This window comes from Panthera tigris, chromosome E2 (assembly GCF_018350195.1).
Source record: "Panthera tigris isolate Pti1 chromosome E2, P.tigris_Pti1_mat1.1, whole genome shotgun sequence".
In the NCBI taxonomy this organism is placed as follows: domain Eukaryota; kingdom Metazoa; phylum Chordata; class Mammalia; order Carnivora; family Felidae; genus Panthera; species Panthera tigris.
Genome location: NC_056674.1, coordinates 15,297,127 through 15,312,509, shown reverse-complemented (window position 1 = coordinate 15,312,509; position 15,383 = coordinate 15,297,127). Strand labels below are relative to the sequence as shown.

At 56.1% G+C, this 15,383-nt stretch overlaps 1 protein-coding gene and 1 long non-coding RNA gene across 5 annotated transcripts; one reads left to right on the top strand and one right to left on the bottom strand.

Annotated features, from left to right (window-relative positions):
• Positions 1 to 6,220: 6,220 nt before the first annotated feature.
• On the bottom strand, positions 6,221 to 9,450 carry LOC102972546 (galectin-7). 2 transcript variants are annotated; one of them, XM_042969797.1, is made up of 6 exons: positions 9,119 to 9,450; positions 8,586 to 9,003; positions 8,367 to 8,431; positions 7,874 to 7,962; positions 6,899 to 7,100; positions 6,221 to 6,341 (listed from the first exon to the last, which is right to left on the bottom strand). In XM_042969797.1, exons 2-6 carry the CDS (start codon positions 8,740 to 8,742, stop codon positions 6,228 to 6,230), a joined length of 627 nt encoding a protein of 208 aa, XP_042825731.1. In that variant the 5' UTR covers positions 8,743 to 9,003; positions 9,119 to 9,450; the 3' UTR covers positions 6,221 to 6,227. The 2 variants fall into 2 exon arrangements, with proteins under 2 accessions (XP_042825731.1, XP_042825730.1); XM_042969796.1 differs by lacking the exons at positions 6,221 to 6,341; positions 6,899 to 7,100 and adding an exon at positions 7,313 to 7,666 and having other exon boundaries at positions 9,119 to 9,375.
• On the top strand, positions 9,018 to 12,814 carry LOC122234203. 3 transcript variants are annotated; one of them, XR_006211986.1, is made up of 5 exons: positions 9,018 to 9,198; positions 9,368 to 9,577; positions 10,476 to 10,550; positions 11,921 to 12,094; positions 12,448 to 12,814. It is a non-coding gene; the product is annotated as an uncharacterized LOC122234203 (long non-coding RNA). The 3 variants fall into 3 exon arrangements; XR_006211985.1 differs by lacking the exons at positions 9,018 to 9,198; positions 9,368 to 9,577 and having other exon boundaries at positions 10,171 to 10,550; positions 11,958 to 12,094; XR_006211984.1 differs by lacking the exons at positions 9,018 to 9,198; positions 9,368 to 9,577 and having other exon boundaries at positions 10,171 to 10,550.
• The last annotated feature ends 2,569 nt before the right edge of the window (positions 12,815 to 15,383 follow it).

The window sequence follows — 15,383 nt, the reverse complement described above, 5'->3', positions numbered from 1 at the left end:
GGCCACACCCCCTGCTATTCCCGGGAGACTCCGGACACGTGGCTTCTCTTTCTCTGGGGCCGCGAAGCTGGTGGGAGGGAAACCCCGAGCAGCCAGACTCCACCTCGGCCACCTTTGTCCTGAGACCCGTCCTGAGAATGACAGCGCTGAGCAAAGCACCTCCAGGCGACAGGGAAAGAAAGATTCCGTGAGCATAGTCTCTCAATGCGGATGTGCTTGAAGCCAGACTTTTACATTCAAGGAGCCAAGAAATTCTGCCCCTCTCTTTTCCCCAGTTTTAATTTCAATTTAACGGTCTTTTTCTTTGTCACTAGAAACCAAAAGAAACCTTTCCAACCTTCCGGGCATGATTTCTGCAACCATGCCCAGGACACTAATTCCCTATGGAGTAAGAGATCAGGTACCAGTTTTCTCCATTTCTACCCCTTACATAACCCGCAAAGTGTTCTTGCTTCACCAAGTTAGGGCTGCACTTGAGCCGTTAAGACCAAAATATATATATATATATATATATATATATATATATATATATATATATGTATGTATATGTATGTGTATATATATATATATATATATATATCTAACACACTATCATGAAAAGGAAAAGCCCCACTCCCGGGTGCAGGAGGTATCTGTTACACGCATAACAAATAGCAAATGCTTACTACTTTTTTTTTTTAATTTTTTAAATGTTTATTTCTTTGAGAGAGAGAGAGAGCAAGCAGGGGAGAGAGAGAGAAGGAGACACAGATTCCGAAGCAGACTCCAACTCTGAGCTGTCAGCACAGAGCCCGACGCGGGGCTCAAACTCATGAACCGTGAGATGACGAGGAACTGAAGCCAGACGCTCAACCGACGGAGCCGCCCAGGCGCCCCAGAGCATGGCTTGTTTTTTAGTTTTTGGTTTTGTTTGTTTAACATTCTCCCATGTGTAGAATTCCTTCTGAGAGGTTTTCTGGTAACAAATTACCCAGTAGGGAGCTTGTGTGAGGGGAAAGTCCCACCTCCAATTCCTGGCAGCTACTGATCCCTCCCCGGGGAGAACTGAGATCTGAACACAATACTGGGCTTACACCGATTAGCAGCCGGAGGCGAGTGTGCTGGAGAACGAAGCCCACCCCGACAGGGGAGCAGAGCGGAGACCTGCCCCGTCTGGACTAGCCAGAGACAGAGCAGTCGCTGACGATGATTCATAGGTAGGAACAAAAATAGATTTGCAACCTGTCCTATAAGGTGGGTTTTTTTAATGTATATTTATTTTTGAGAGAGAGAGGGAGAGGGAATTCGAGCAGAAGAAGGGCAACGAGAAGGTGAGAGAGAGAATTCCTAAGCAGACTCTGCACCGTCAGCGCAGAGCCTGATGTGGGGTTCGAACCCACGATCCATAAGGTCATGCCCTGAGCTGAAATCCAGAGCTGGACCCTTAACTGACTGAGCCACTCAGGCGCCCCTGATGTAATTTTGATGAAGTCCCCGCAGGCTATCCTTCTAGGTGCTCTGAACTCACCTTTCATGAAAGGTTCATTTCAGGGGCACCTGACCACATCCTTGAGGACCATTCAGTTAGCCATAGAGCTAACCAGGCAACTAGGGTCCTTCTGGAACCATCGAGCGATCACAGGATGATTTAGAATTCATGCCTTGGGCACCATTCCTGAAGGTGAATGATGAAGGTTCAGTAGATTCTGTTATTGTTTTTTGTTTGATTATTTTAAATGTTTTAGTTTTATTCTATTTTGAGAGAGAGAGAGAGAGAGAGAGAGAGAGAGAAAACACAAGCAGGGGAAGGGCAGAAAGAATCCCAAGCAGGCTCCTCACTGAGGATGCGGGGCTTGAACTCACGAACCATGAGATCATGACCTGAGCTGAAGTTGGACGCTTACCCAACTGAGCCACCCAGGCGCCCTGAAGCTTCACTGGATTCTTCCATGCTGTTCAAACAAGGGTGGCGAGTATCTGAAATATTTGAGCCAACATTGCATGTTACCAGTTTCACCAATAACAGCCCATTTTTACACACATTACATTCATTTTTCTTTTTTTAAGTAAACTCTATGCCCAACGTGGGGCTTGAACGCATGACCCTGAGATCAAGGGTCCTTTGCTCAACCGACTGAGCCAGCCAGGGCGCCCCCACTAAGTTAATCATTAATAAGCCACTCGATACGCAAATGAAAACCCACTTCTAACATTCGTCATGCTAATTAATGGAGTCTCTTGTGTTTCTCAAAGGTAAATAGGTGAAGCTCTTGTAGTAACTGTCTATCGGACTTTTCACCACATGCTGGCTATTTTGGAAGTGCGGATTTCGGCTTAGGTCACCTGAGGGTCCATAGAGCATACCTTAATGACACATGTATTTGTATTGTCCTGTGTCTTAGGTTGAGTTCCTTAGAAGCGGGCCCAAAGACAAAGAACTGCCGGCAAAAAGGCTCTTGTGGACCCTGAGGCGATACCCCCAAAAGGAAGTGAGGGGGGCAGGATTGGGCTGAGGGACGACTTGGTTGAGATAAGCCTCAGACAATGCTATGAGGAGACTTGGAGCCGGGGTGGCCACTCTACTGCTTGTCCCCAGTTGAAGCAATGGGATCAGGACCCGTTTTATCTCCCAGGACCATCCAGTCACTGGCAGGGATCAGCCCCTGGGAGGGGCATGGCCTTGGGTGAGGCCGTTCTCTGTGACTGAGGGCACATCCAGTGAGGGGCACAGCGGAGAGATGTAGCAGCCTGAAGCCCCAGCCTCCTAGCTCTGTCCATGACCTAGCTCAGGTCATGATCTCACAGTTCGTGAGTGGGATCCTCGCATCAGGCTCTGTGCTGACAGGTCAGAGCCTGGAGCCTGCTTCGAATTCTGTGTCTCCTCCCTCTCTGCCCCTCCCCCACTTGCTCTCTCTCTCTCTCTCTCTCTCTCTCAAAATAAATGAGAAACATTTTTAAAAATGCATATAATTATAATGAATAGAATATATTATCAGAGCTATGTTAATAGAATTAAATTATGTTGTTATCAAATAAGAAAGAATGACACAGTAAACTAAGTATATATAAGTTTTTAATACAACAAAGTAAGTGGAAGAAATAATAAACACAAAAGTAAATGTAAGTGAATTAGAGAATCACAGAAACAATAAAATGGATTCAGGCACTGTTGTATACTAAAACTTACAAACTATTGTTGAAAGAAATTAAAGAAGACCTCAGTAAATGGAAAGATATCCTATGTTCATGGATTGAAAGACTTAATATTGTTAAGATGACAATACTCCCCAAATTGGTCTACGATACCTATGAAAATCACAGCTGATTTTGTTTTTCAGAAACTGACAAGGAAATTCTGAAGTTTATCTGGAAAGGGGCACCTGGCTGGCTCAACTGGTTGAGCGTCTGACATCGATCGGCTCAGGTCGTGATCTCGCGGTTAATGAGTTCAAGCCCCACATCAGGCTGCTGTCAGTGGTGGATCCCTCTTCAGATCCTCTCTCCCCCTCTCTCTGCCCTTTTCTCGCTTGTGCTCTCTTACAAATAAATAAACAGATAAAACTTTACAAATACTCTCTTACAAATAAATAAAAGCAAGAAGAAAAAACAACACATACATCTATGATCAATTAAATATTGAGAAGTGTGTCAAGACAATACAATGATGAAAGAATAGTCTTTTCAACTGGAAATCCATGTGCAAAAGAATGAAGCTGGGCCCCTTCTTCACAACATACACACAAATTAAATCAAATGGTCTATATATTAAATATATACACATATTTGAACTGGCAAACTTTTAAAAAATTATCTTCTTTTCTTTTTCTTTTTGAGAGAGAGAGAAAGAGTACAAGCTGGGGAGGGGCAGAGAGAGAGAGGGAGACACAGAATCCAAAACAGGCTCCAGGCTCTGAGCTGCCAGCAGAGAGCCCGACGCGGGGCTTGAACTCACGAACCGTGAGATCATGACCTGGCCGAAGTCGGACGCTTAACCGACTGAGCCACCCAGGTGCCCCTGAAATGGCAAAAGTTTCTAAGTACAGCACAAACCTCAATTTTTTCCTGAGAATAGATTGCCAACATGCTGCGTTTTCACCTCCAAATACTGTAATATGTAATGATACTTTGTATAAACACGAACATTCTCCACTATGCACAAGGTAAGATGGAAGTGAAAACGGGCGGGGGGCCGGGCGCCTGGGTGGCTCAGTTCGTTGAGCGTCGGACTTCTGCCTGCCTAGGTCATGATCTCGCCATTCCCAAGTTCAAGCCCGGTGTCAGATTTTGTGCTGGCAGCCCAGAGCCTGGAGCCTGTTTCAGATTGTCTCCCTCTGTCTCTCTCTTTCTCTCTGCCCCTCCCCTGCTCATTTTCTGTCTCTCTCTCTCTCTGAAAAATAAATAAACATTAAAAAAAAGAAGTGAACATCAGGAAATTAACACGGATGAATCACCATCATCCAACCTAGTTTACCAGTGGTGCCAACAATGTCTTAACTTTTTCACTATACTTTTTGAAATTTGTCCCATACGGGTTGGTACCCAAATTTCCTTTTTTTCTTTCTGGTTTTTTTTTTTTTAATCCTTATTTATTTTTGAGACAGAGACAGAGCGGGAGCGGGAGAGGGGCAGAGAGAGAGACGGAGACACAGAATCCGAAGCGGGCTCCAGGCTCTGAGCTGTCAGCATAGAGCGTGATGCGGGGCTTGAACCCAGGAACCAGGAGATCATGAACTGAGCCGAAGTCCCTCGTTTAAGCGATGGAGCCACCCAGGCGCCCTCAAAAAATTCTTAAACGTTCCAAAATTACCCGACACAGACAAATAAAATAAAAATTAGTTCACTTAACAGACAGCCCTGGTGTACCAATGGCTGTAGATATTCTCAGGTCTCCCACTGGGAGAGGAGGAACCACCCAAAATATACAAAGAAGGGCCCAGAAAGAAGAGGGGCTGCTGCAGGTGGGAGATCTCGAGTACAGAAAAAGTTCAGATGCTGAAAGGACTCGAATTCGCCCAGATTTGGAGTCCCACAAAGCTCTGCATCCTCAGACGAAACCAGGGTAATCCTACCTCCAGTACCGACTGCCAGCGTGGCAACTTCGACAGAGGCCACAAGGAGGCGACGTGTACCTCGCAAGGAAGCCGGCCGGAAACTACGGGCAAAACCCTCCAGGGGCGTGGCTCCAGACTTGCCCAGACCCGGACCCGAGCCCCAGCCGCAGTGGGGGACCGGCCAGCGCGCCGGGTCTCCATCTCATAATAACGGACCCAGCCTGGCGATTGTCGCATCGCGGAGTCACGACTTCCCTCCACGCATAGCCATTAAGTGCTGAGTAGTCACCTTCGACTAGAAAATCGCCTGGCAGTGGGGGTTGACTGGGGGTCTGCGTGAGCGCCCACTACACAGACACCCTGGTTGTCACACCTCAGGGCCAGGGCCCGGGGCCATCTGTGAGCACAGGTGGAGAAGGGTGAATGTGGGGCTCGTGAGGACTGGTTGCGGTGTCCCCCAGCCTCCCCACCGCGCCACCCCCCCCCCCACTCGTCCCCACGCAGCTCCTCCGGGAGGTGCCGATTCAGTGCGCGTCTGCCCCGGGGACACGGGCGGGAGCCTGTCCCCACTCCGCCACAGCTGGGAGGCCGGCGACGCCCCATCCGCTGCCCCGCCCACCCCGCCCAGGCCCGCTCCCCGCACCCCAGGCGGGAGAGCGGGGATACAGGTGAGACGAGGAGGGCAGCGGCGCGCGGAGCCCGCACAGGCCCAGGCACCGTCCCCACCATTTCGGGGTCTCAGGGACCAGACGTGCGGGGACTCGTTCGCCCGTTTGCAGACGCAGCGGCTCGGAGCTCCGATATTCCGCAGAGGGGGCACCGAGGGGAGCTTGAGCCCGCTCCAAACCCCCATCAGCTGTCCCCACCGCACGACCGCCGGGTCGGGCCGGGCCGCCCCGCAAAGCGCCGCTGGACACCAGCCAACGCCCACCCCCACCCGATGGCGACCCTCCGGAGGCGTCCCGGCCACACATTGCCCTCCGAGGCCGCGGGGCCCCACTCCCGCCCCGGCCGCCGCATCGCTGTGACCCTTCGTCAGGGTCTTCCCCGCTCTGAACCTGCTCTCCGCGTCCAGACGAAGGACACCCGGGCACAGACGGGGCGCACACACGCGGGCTGAAACTTTATTTGCCCTCCCGCGCCCGGGACCCCGGACCCCGGACCCCCGACCCCCGACCCCGCCCCCCGCCCCGAGGCTCAGAAGATCTTCACCGACTGCAGCTGCAGGTCCCCGCCCACCTCCAGGAGGCGCACGCGCGCCGGCGGGATCCGGTAGCGGAAGTGGTGGTACTCCGAGTCGCCGACCACCGCCTGCGGGGCCGAGGGGGGCGGGGCGTCAGGGGCCGGGGGCCCCGAGTCCCCGGGGGCGAGAGGCGCCCCGATGGCCGTACCTCTTGTCGTGGTCCTCACCCGGGCCACCTGTCTGGCGCGGACGCGCGCTTAAGGCGGTGGCTGTTACGGCCCCGCCGGCGGCGTCCACGGCCTCCCTCCGGCCGCTCGCACTGAACGTGGGGAAGGGCCTGGGCGCTGGACGCTGTGCAGCGACCACTCCCCGAGGACACGCGCGTCCCGGCCCAGTCGCCCAGCCATCGGGGCCCCTGCTCCGGGACACCAGGGCCCCGCTTCCCGCTAGGGGCCACCCACCCTCCGGGCGCTGGGCCCTTGCCGCCCGGTCCCTGCCACGGCCACACCCCTGCCTTCGGGCACACGTGGGCTTGCGCCAGGGGAAGAAGAGGGACGGACCGGACGTGGGCCCCGCCTTGGCCGGGCCTTTGCCCCCCACCTCCACCAAGAGCCTTCCTGGCTTGCCTGGACTGCAGGCGGGGCGGGGGTCTGGGCGCCCGCGCCTGTGGGTGGCAGGGACTCACCTTGAACCCTTCTTCGGTGGCGATGAGGAGCACGTCGAAGGGCTGCCCATGCTGGAAGGGAATGCCTGAGCCGCGCTCCTCCCGGCCCCAGGTGCCCTGCTCCAGGCTGTTGAAGACCACCGTGGACTCGTCCAGCCGCGGGTTGAAATGGAGGGCAGCCTCCCCGCCCGGCCCCTCGCCGCACAGCAGGTTCACATAGAACCTGGTAGTGGGGGGAGGGAGGAGAGGATAAAGGTCACAGGCCAAGAAGCACCACCAAGATCAGGGACCAATGTACAGGACTCCCCACCGCCAGGCCGTGCCAATTCATAGGCACCGGAGAACGTCCCACGCCACAGGGGGAAGGGTTGTGAGCCGGTGGCCAGGGACCCACCCTCCAGGGCGTCCAAAAGCTCCAGGGACCCTGGACCCGCGTGCACCTAGCGAGGGTCACTATGCTATGGCCCCGGGTGCCCCTCATTTCCAAAGCCTCTAACGTTTGCCGTGGAGTCACGACGCTGACGGCCAGGGTGCTCTCTGTTCCTAGGGCATCCCCGTTGCCAGAGGGCTGGGCACAGCACCACGGGCCCGCACGTTTGCAGGCACCGCAGATTCCCAGGAAGCCTGCCCTTCCCAGACCCGGAAGTCCTACGACCGACCGCTTCGGCCTCCCAGGGGCCCAGGGCACCTCCAGATCGCAGGACTTCTTTCCAGGGTTCCTGGCATTCAGACTGGGAGCCATAGGACTCTAGATGGGAGCCCTGGGATGGCTCTGGAAGCCCCGGATCCCTAGGGAGACGTAGGGACCCCAGCTACACAGTCACGGGACAAGTAAGCGAAGACTTCAGATTCCAGAAGGTCAGCGATGGCCAGGGGAGTCTAAGACCCTGTGGGCCAAGGTGGCTCTGGTGCCCTCGTGTCTGCTGGGCTGCAAGAAGTCTGAGCCAGCTGAGCCTGGACACCTCCCAGCCTTACCTCTGGGGCCTGGGGTCTCACCTGCCGGCCTTTTCCGGGACGACGCCGCGAATCCTCATCACGGTGCCCACGCGGATGCCCTCGGGCAGCGACGTCTTGTGGGGCACGTTCTGCAGGTTCAGCGGCGGGGAGTCCGGAGTCCGAGGGAACCAGGGGCGCGGACGAGAGACACACGTGGGTCGGCCCCAGGCAGAAAGCATCCGGGACCCAGATCGGCAGAATCCGTGAGAAGAAAAGGCCCAGAGACCAAGGAGAGAGAGCCAGAGCCAGACAAAGAGCGGGAGAGCCAACCACGAGGGATCAACGGAGAAAGGGAGAATCCAGAGAGGCAGATGGGAGCATGGGGATGGGTCGGGTCCACCCGGGAGCCACAGCCCAGACCCTTGGTAGCACACCCTGGCACCCACTTTGTCCTTCCCGGCGGGACACCTCAGCCAGGCCCAGCCCCTCCCCGAGTCCGGTGCCGCCTTGGGTCCAAGCCCCCCGGGCCCCGACGCCCCCCGAAGGCACTCACAGAGCTTCCCGCCATGGCTGGGACGCTGGGGTGACAGGCGTGGTGGTGGGTATGGCTGCTGGGACCTTAAATAGAAGCAGAAGCAGGGCGTGGCAGCCCCCGCTGACTCACCCCCAGCCATTTCCACACCCACCGCCCACACCTGGCACAGACCCTGGCCCTGGGGCCACCCGGCGGCCCAGCGCCTTCTTGTTGGGCCCGGGACTTCCCTCCACTCACTGAGGGTTCCCAGTCCACCGCCTGCCCCCTCCGTTGAGCTAAGAATCCTGAAGACAGTTAAGGACGAACCGCCAAGGACAGAGGGCCCCCAGGGGGCCACCATCCATCCCGGGCCATGTCCCTGCCGCTTGGCACAGAGGAAAGGGTCTTTGCCCATTTTATCTTGGACATCTGGGGCCCCGAGAGGCCCACCCGGGGCTGGAAGCGGGGGCCCCTCTCTCCCAGGCTGGGACCTGCGCCTTGGGCTGAGGACGCGTCCCCCGAAATTCCAGCTCACGCTCCCTCGCGTGACGGTGACCCCGGCAAGGACAACAGAGGTACACGCGTGGCTCCGGGGGGCAGGACGTGTGCCTGATGAGCCGCGTCTCCCGGGGCCTAGAGCAGCGGCTGGTACACGGTCTGGGCTCCTCAAGTGCTCCTGAAAGACGAATAAGGAGTGACACCAGCTCCTGGTCTGAGGCCCTGGGCGCCTGGCACACACAGGACCTCCCCGGGCGCTCACCGCTAGCCGAGCGGGGAAGGAGATCACTCACCCCCACTTCACAGACCAGGAAACCGAGGCTCAGACACGGGAGGCCATTTGCCCGAAGGCGCACGGCCGGGCGATCCCTGGGTGAGTGTCTCTCTGCCCTTCTTCAACTCTGGCGGGTTCTGCCTTGTTTCTTCTGTCCCTGGGAATGCCCTGGTGTCTCTCCCTGGCCCTCTGGCTCGGACTCTCCCTCCCTCCCGGGTGGCCCTGTCTGCTTCTCTTCCTCAACGCCATGTCTCCTTCCTCCTCCCAGAATGGCTGCCGCTCTCCCAGCCAGGTTCGGGTCAGGGGAGGCAGAGGGGGGCCGTCCTGGGACCCAGCCGCGCCCTGACCCAGGAGCAGCGACGTGGGATCCTCCACTCAGGCCCACAGCCCAAGATTCCGTAGTCCAAGATTCCAGAAGAAGAATCCAGGATGGGAAGGGTGGGGTCAGAGGGAGAATGCTGAAAGAAGGTTCTGGAAGGTAAGGAAGAGGCAGGGTGGGGCAGCCACCCTGAGCAGAACCCCCTCCCAGCAGCCCAGCAGGCCTCCTGTCCACCCCTGCCACCCCCTCCCGGCCTCCACTCCTGCCCCCCCCCAACCCTCCAGGGGGAAGAGGCCTGGGGCAGAGACCAGAATGGAAACTCTGGGTGGAGACAACCAGACTCAGAACCTGATCTGCCACCCGACTGTCCCCCAGGCCTCCCAGACTCTCTCCATCCCCACACCACGTGAGACACCCCGGGGGTGGCAGGGGGCAGCGCAGTTTGGGGGCCAGGACCTCACACAGGGAGGCCAGACAGCTGCGAGGCGGGTGGGGGTGGCTGCAAGCACCCCAGTGTTCAGAGGAGAAGAGGGAGGCAGAGAGTGGGGCACCCTCGCAGCCAAGGTGCCACAGCAGGGAAGCAGCCCGGGGCTGGGCCGGCGGTGGAGGGGGTGGGGGGGCGCCAGGTGGGGGCAGGGCTGGTCCTCAGGACTTCCGGTAGAGAGGACAGGGGGCCCGAGGCCGGGGCACCCACACCCGGGAGCCGGCGTCCCCGAATCGAATCGTGGGCTCCCCGTGTCTCCGATCTCAGTTCGGGGTGTCCCCTTTGGCTGCCTCGCTCTCCACGTGCTCTTGGGGCCCAACGACTCGTCCTTCCCCTGATGTCTTCCCTGGGGCTGGATGTGTCTTCACAAGCCACCAACCTGCAAGTCCAAACTCGACTGTGACTTCGCTGTGGGCCCAAGTGTCAGCTGTCGATCTGTTATCAGTTGATGGCGGGCTCGTTTCTCAGAAGCCAGGCGCGCGCGTGCACGTGCCGGAGCCCTATTCTCTGGTGTGGATCATCTCTGCATCGGTTCTGGAATAATACTTTCAGGAGCACTGTTTCCATTCGCAGTGAGTCGTGACCGTGCCTGTGTCTCAGTCCTCGTGCTTTTTCCTGAGCGATGCCTCGCATTCCGAAGACGCGCAGGTTGTAACAGGATGAGGGTGGGATTCGAGAACCGTCCGGACCTGAGCAACCCCCACCCCCACCGAGTTACCCTGAGCCCCAGAGACAGCCAGCCCCCCTCCGCCCACCCTGCCCGGGACAGCGCTGCCAGTCTGGGCGTCCCGTGGCCACCGTGTCATGTGTCCCGGGAGTGGAGAGGGGTGGCCAGCAGGCTGAGTCGGCGGACCTTCGCCCTCCTGCAGGGAACAACTCTGGTGACTGAAAAGTAACCCCGTGTACCCACCGTGCTTGCGGGCATTGAAACCCCCAGGCTCTCTGCCAGGGTCAGCGTGTTGGGGACTTTGGGCCGGTTTTGTACACGGCGAACATCAGTCCGGGGGCCGCTTTGGTTTTGTTTGGTTTTGTGGAAAGATTTTGGTTTTGAGGTGATCTCCACGCCCGGCGTGGGGCTGGAACTCCCCACCCAGAGATCCGGGGTCCCAAGCTTCACGGAGCCAGCCAGGCGCCCCGCGGGGCTGCTTTGGTTTTGTAAGGGAACCTTCCAAGGAGGAGAAAGACACTGCTCAAATCTGACTCTTTCTTAAGCGGTGAATCCACTGGAAACTTACACTTCTATTTCTGGATAGAATACATTTCCCCAACCCCATCACCGCGGAGGGAAGCATTTTCTGTCATGCTTGCTTCCATTGATAAACTGAGTTCGTTAAACTCTCTTACGTATTTTCAGCCGCATGTGGGACTTTAGCTTGTGTTACGTTTTAAGTTTTTCCATTGTCCATAAATTCTTCTAAGCCATAAGTAATTTTTCACTTCACACCGGATTTAGCAGTGCAGGGACTTGCTCCCTCCTCTTCCACCTTTGCCTCCTCCCTCCCTCCCTCCCTCCCTCCCTCCTTCTCTCCCTACCTTCCCCTCCTCTCTTCCCCCACTTTCCTTCTCCTCTCCCCCCCTCCCTCCCCTACCTTTTTTTCTCCTCCCCTCCCCTTTCCTTCCCTTCCCTCCATCCCCTCTGGCCACTCTCCTCATTTCCATTCCCCTCCCTTCCCCTCCTCTCCCTTTCCCTCTCTTTCCCTCCACTCCTCTCCTCTCTCCTCTCCTCCCCTCCCTTTCTCTCTTCCCCTTCCCCGCCTCCCTTCCTCTCCCTTTGCCTACCTGAAGGATTGGGTCCTAGAGTCTTTCAGGAGGGACAGCACTGCTTCTTGTGGGTGGGGATCTGGGTGGCCCTAGTGGGATGAGGGGGTGCGATTCCACTGTGGTGTCAGAGGCAATGGGTGAGGAGGGTGCTTGGGGAGGGTGGTCCTCAGGACCAGGGTGGGGGGTGGGTTGGAGAGGAGAAATCGGAACGTGGCTTTGATTTGGCGTCAGGCTTTCTTGGTTTCCTTGGCCTTCAGTTTGAAATGTCTCCTCAGTCTTCCTTTGTGTTTCAAGACCTTGACACTTGAGAAGCTTGGAGGCGGATGTACCCTCATCGCCAGCTACAGGTGAGGCACTGTTGGCTGAAGAGCCACAGAAGCGACAGCGCCTGCCTCCTCCAGCTGCCTGGCCCCTCGCGTGTCCCATGGCTGGTGAGCGGTCTTGGATCACGTGACTAGCGGAACCTCCCCGGCCTCCCCTCCCCACCGTAAAGTTACCCATTTGTCCTGTGTCATCAGTAAGCATTTTGTGGGAAGCGCCTGGAAATTTTGCAAAGCTCACGTTCTTCAGCAAACTTTGATCATTTCTATCGTTTCCTCCTGCACATCTGCTATAGACTGAATGTTTGTGGCCCCCAGATTCCCTTGGTGAAACCACGTCCCCAGGGGAATGGTATTTGGAGATGGGGCCTTTGGGAGAACATGAGGTCACGGAGGCCGAGCCCTGGTGAGCAGGGGTTGGTGTTCTTCTAAAGGGACCCCAGAGAGCTCCTTTGTCCCTGCAGCCATGTGAGGACAGAGCAAGAAGGATCCATCTATGAACCAGGAATCAGGTTCACACCAGACGCCCGACATGCTGGCGCCGTGATCGCGGACGTCCCAGCCTCCAGAACCACGAGAAATAAATTCCTGATGTTTGTAAGCCGCCGGTGGGTGGGATTTTTGTTATAGCAGCCCCGACAGAGTAAGACCACATCAGTATGGACCCATGGACTCATGGGGCTGTCCAAGGAGCCCCAGTGCTGTGAACTCTTCCTCCCTTCCCGACCCAGGAAGCTGTTCCAGGCGATGAGGGGCTGTGGGGCAAGCTGAGGGCAAGGTGCCGGTTAACAGCACCCCCCCCCCAGGGGGGATATGTGTGATATTCCTTGCACACTCTCCACTACCCAAAAACAGGAAAGGACAAAAAAACAATGGTTAAACTGGTAAGAGTCTCCACCAGTTTATAAGAAACAGGCAATCCCATCCTGCCTAAAGTCCAGGAACTCCTTACAGTCTTTTTTTTTTTTGTTTTTTTAATGTTTATTTTTGAGAGAGAGAGAGAGAGAGGGAATGGGGGAGGAAGACACAGAATCCAAAGCAGGCTCCAGGCTCTAAGCTGTCAGCATAGAGCCCATCGCAGGGCTTGAACTCACGAACGGAGATCACGACTTGAGCCTGGCTGCTTAACCAACTGAGCCACCCAGGGGACCCTGAACTTCCTACTGTCTTAATGTTAGTGCTTTGCTAGAGGGAAAAACAGCCTTAGATTGACAATAGGTAGGCCTCCAGTAAGACTGTAAGCATGTGAAAGTCTCTTTGGAAACTCTCTTGACTTTATCTACCCGCCCCCCACCCCGTAGAAGAGTCACCCCCCCCCCCCATCTGCAGCAGCCCACGGGTCCTGTCCCCGTGCTTTAATAAAATCACCTTTTTGCACCAAAGACCTCTTCGAGAATTCTTTCTTGGCTGTCAGCTCGGGACCCCACGAGCCCCCCATCACCCCAAAACTTCATCCCTGGCACATCTCGTGCCTTCCCATTTGAGCCTTGGAGACAGCCTTTTCTACACATTTCTTTCGCAGAGAAAGGTGCAGCCCTTAGGAACCAAGATCTGGGCGCGGGCTCCACTCCCAGGCCTTGTCAGGGGGACAAGGTAGGGGATGTATGAACGCAGACACGTATCTATCCATCGGAGGGGAGGCAACACGGGACGTCTGCCCTCCAAGGAGTGTTCCCGCTGGGCCCGAGACTTGAACTGATGTATCAGGCGGACAGGTTACCTAAGTTTTACGTCACACTAGAGCCCTCAGCAGGAAATGAAGCCTCGAGGGGATGGCTGAGCGCACGTGCTTTCATATTAAGTTGAAGGACAGAGGCAACTGTGGAGAAGTAACCCAGCCGTTATGCGGGACGCTTGGAATCACTTTCACAGGGCCTGTTTGCATCGAATTCTCTGGGTCTCAACTCAGGATGAGAATGTCACTCTCCTACTGGCACACGGTAGGTATCTGTCACGTGAGAGTTTTTATCTCCTGTTTTCAGGCAGCAAATGGGAGGGTAGAAAGCCCTTCTTCCGCTGTTTTGCAAGGGCTATTAGTTCAAAATAATCCTTATGCTAAAAGGGCATATTTGGGGGTGGCACGTTTCGCACCCTTCAACAAACACATTTCTACATCCGTATTTCTTTCGCTTTGGGTGTAGAATACTCACCAGTCACAGACGGGCAAAGGCTGCATTCCTACCTGGCCCCTGGTCAAATTCATAGAGACACAAAGTAGGAGGGGGGGGTGGAGTGGGGGGCGGGGGGCCGGGCAGTTAGTGTTTAGCGGGTCCAGTTACAGGTTTGCAAGATGAAGAGAGTTCTGGAGACGGATGGTGGGGACGGCTACACAACAGTGCGAATGTATTTTGTGCCACTGAACTGGACACGGGGAAAATGGTTAACATGGTGGGGCGCCCGGCGCGGGGGGGTGGGGGGTGGGGGTGGGGCTCGGTCGGTTCAGCGCCCGACTCTTGGTTTGAGCTCAGGTCATGATCTCACCGTTCGTTTGTGGGTTCAAGCCCTGCATAGGGCTCTGTGCTGGCAGCTCAGAGCCTGGAGCCTGCTTGGGATTCTGTGTCTCCCTCTCTCTCTGCCCCTCTGTGCTAATGTGCAAGCACGCGCATGTTCTCTCTCTCCCCTCTCTCTCTCTCTCTCTAAATATATACAAAAAAATTTTTTTAATTAAAAAAAGGGGAAATTCCACACATCCCCATCCCCACACCTCCTCACCTTCTTGCTTTAAATACGCCCCCGCCCACTGCCTCCTTGCAGACAGCCTCCCCTCTGCTGTCCTGACCGCTGCTCCCTTGGGGCCTGTTCAATAAACTTCCGTCGCCTTTGTTCTGCCTCAGGTGAATCCTTTCACCTCCATGCCACTGGCTTCCACGTGATCCTCACCCACGTTTGGGGACCCCCATCTGATCGAGAGACAACCCATTGAGACACCACACGTATATATTTTATTTTATTTACTTTAGAGAGAGCGCACAAGCAGGGGCGAGGGCAGAGGGAGAGACAGAGAACATCTCAAGCAGGCTCCGTGCTCAGCACCGAGGCTCGATCCCATGACCCTAGATATGACCTGAGCAGAAACCAAGTGTCTGACGCTCAACCGACTGAGTCACCCATATTTTTATATCTTAACGTAATAAAAAAGATGTTAAGGAGACGCAAACCCCCCACCCCACCCCCGCCCTCCAGAACCCCTCATGAAATACCACCAGTCAGGTTCATGGTCATTTTCCCCTTTCCACGCTAGAACTCTTCCCTCTGAATGTCACAGAAGAGACTCGCCTTCTGTGGTGGACACCCACCCTGCAGTCACTCCCGCAGGGACCCTTTCCTCCCCAGCACAGACACCGCCACCGCCACCGCCTCCCCTGCTGGGGCTGGGTTCCCAAGGTCCAGCCGCCCCTCT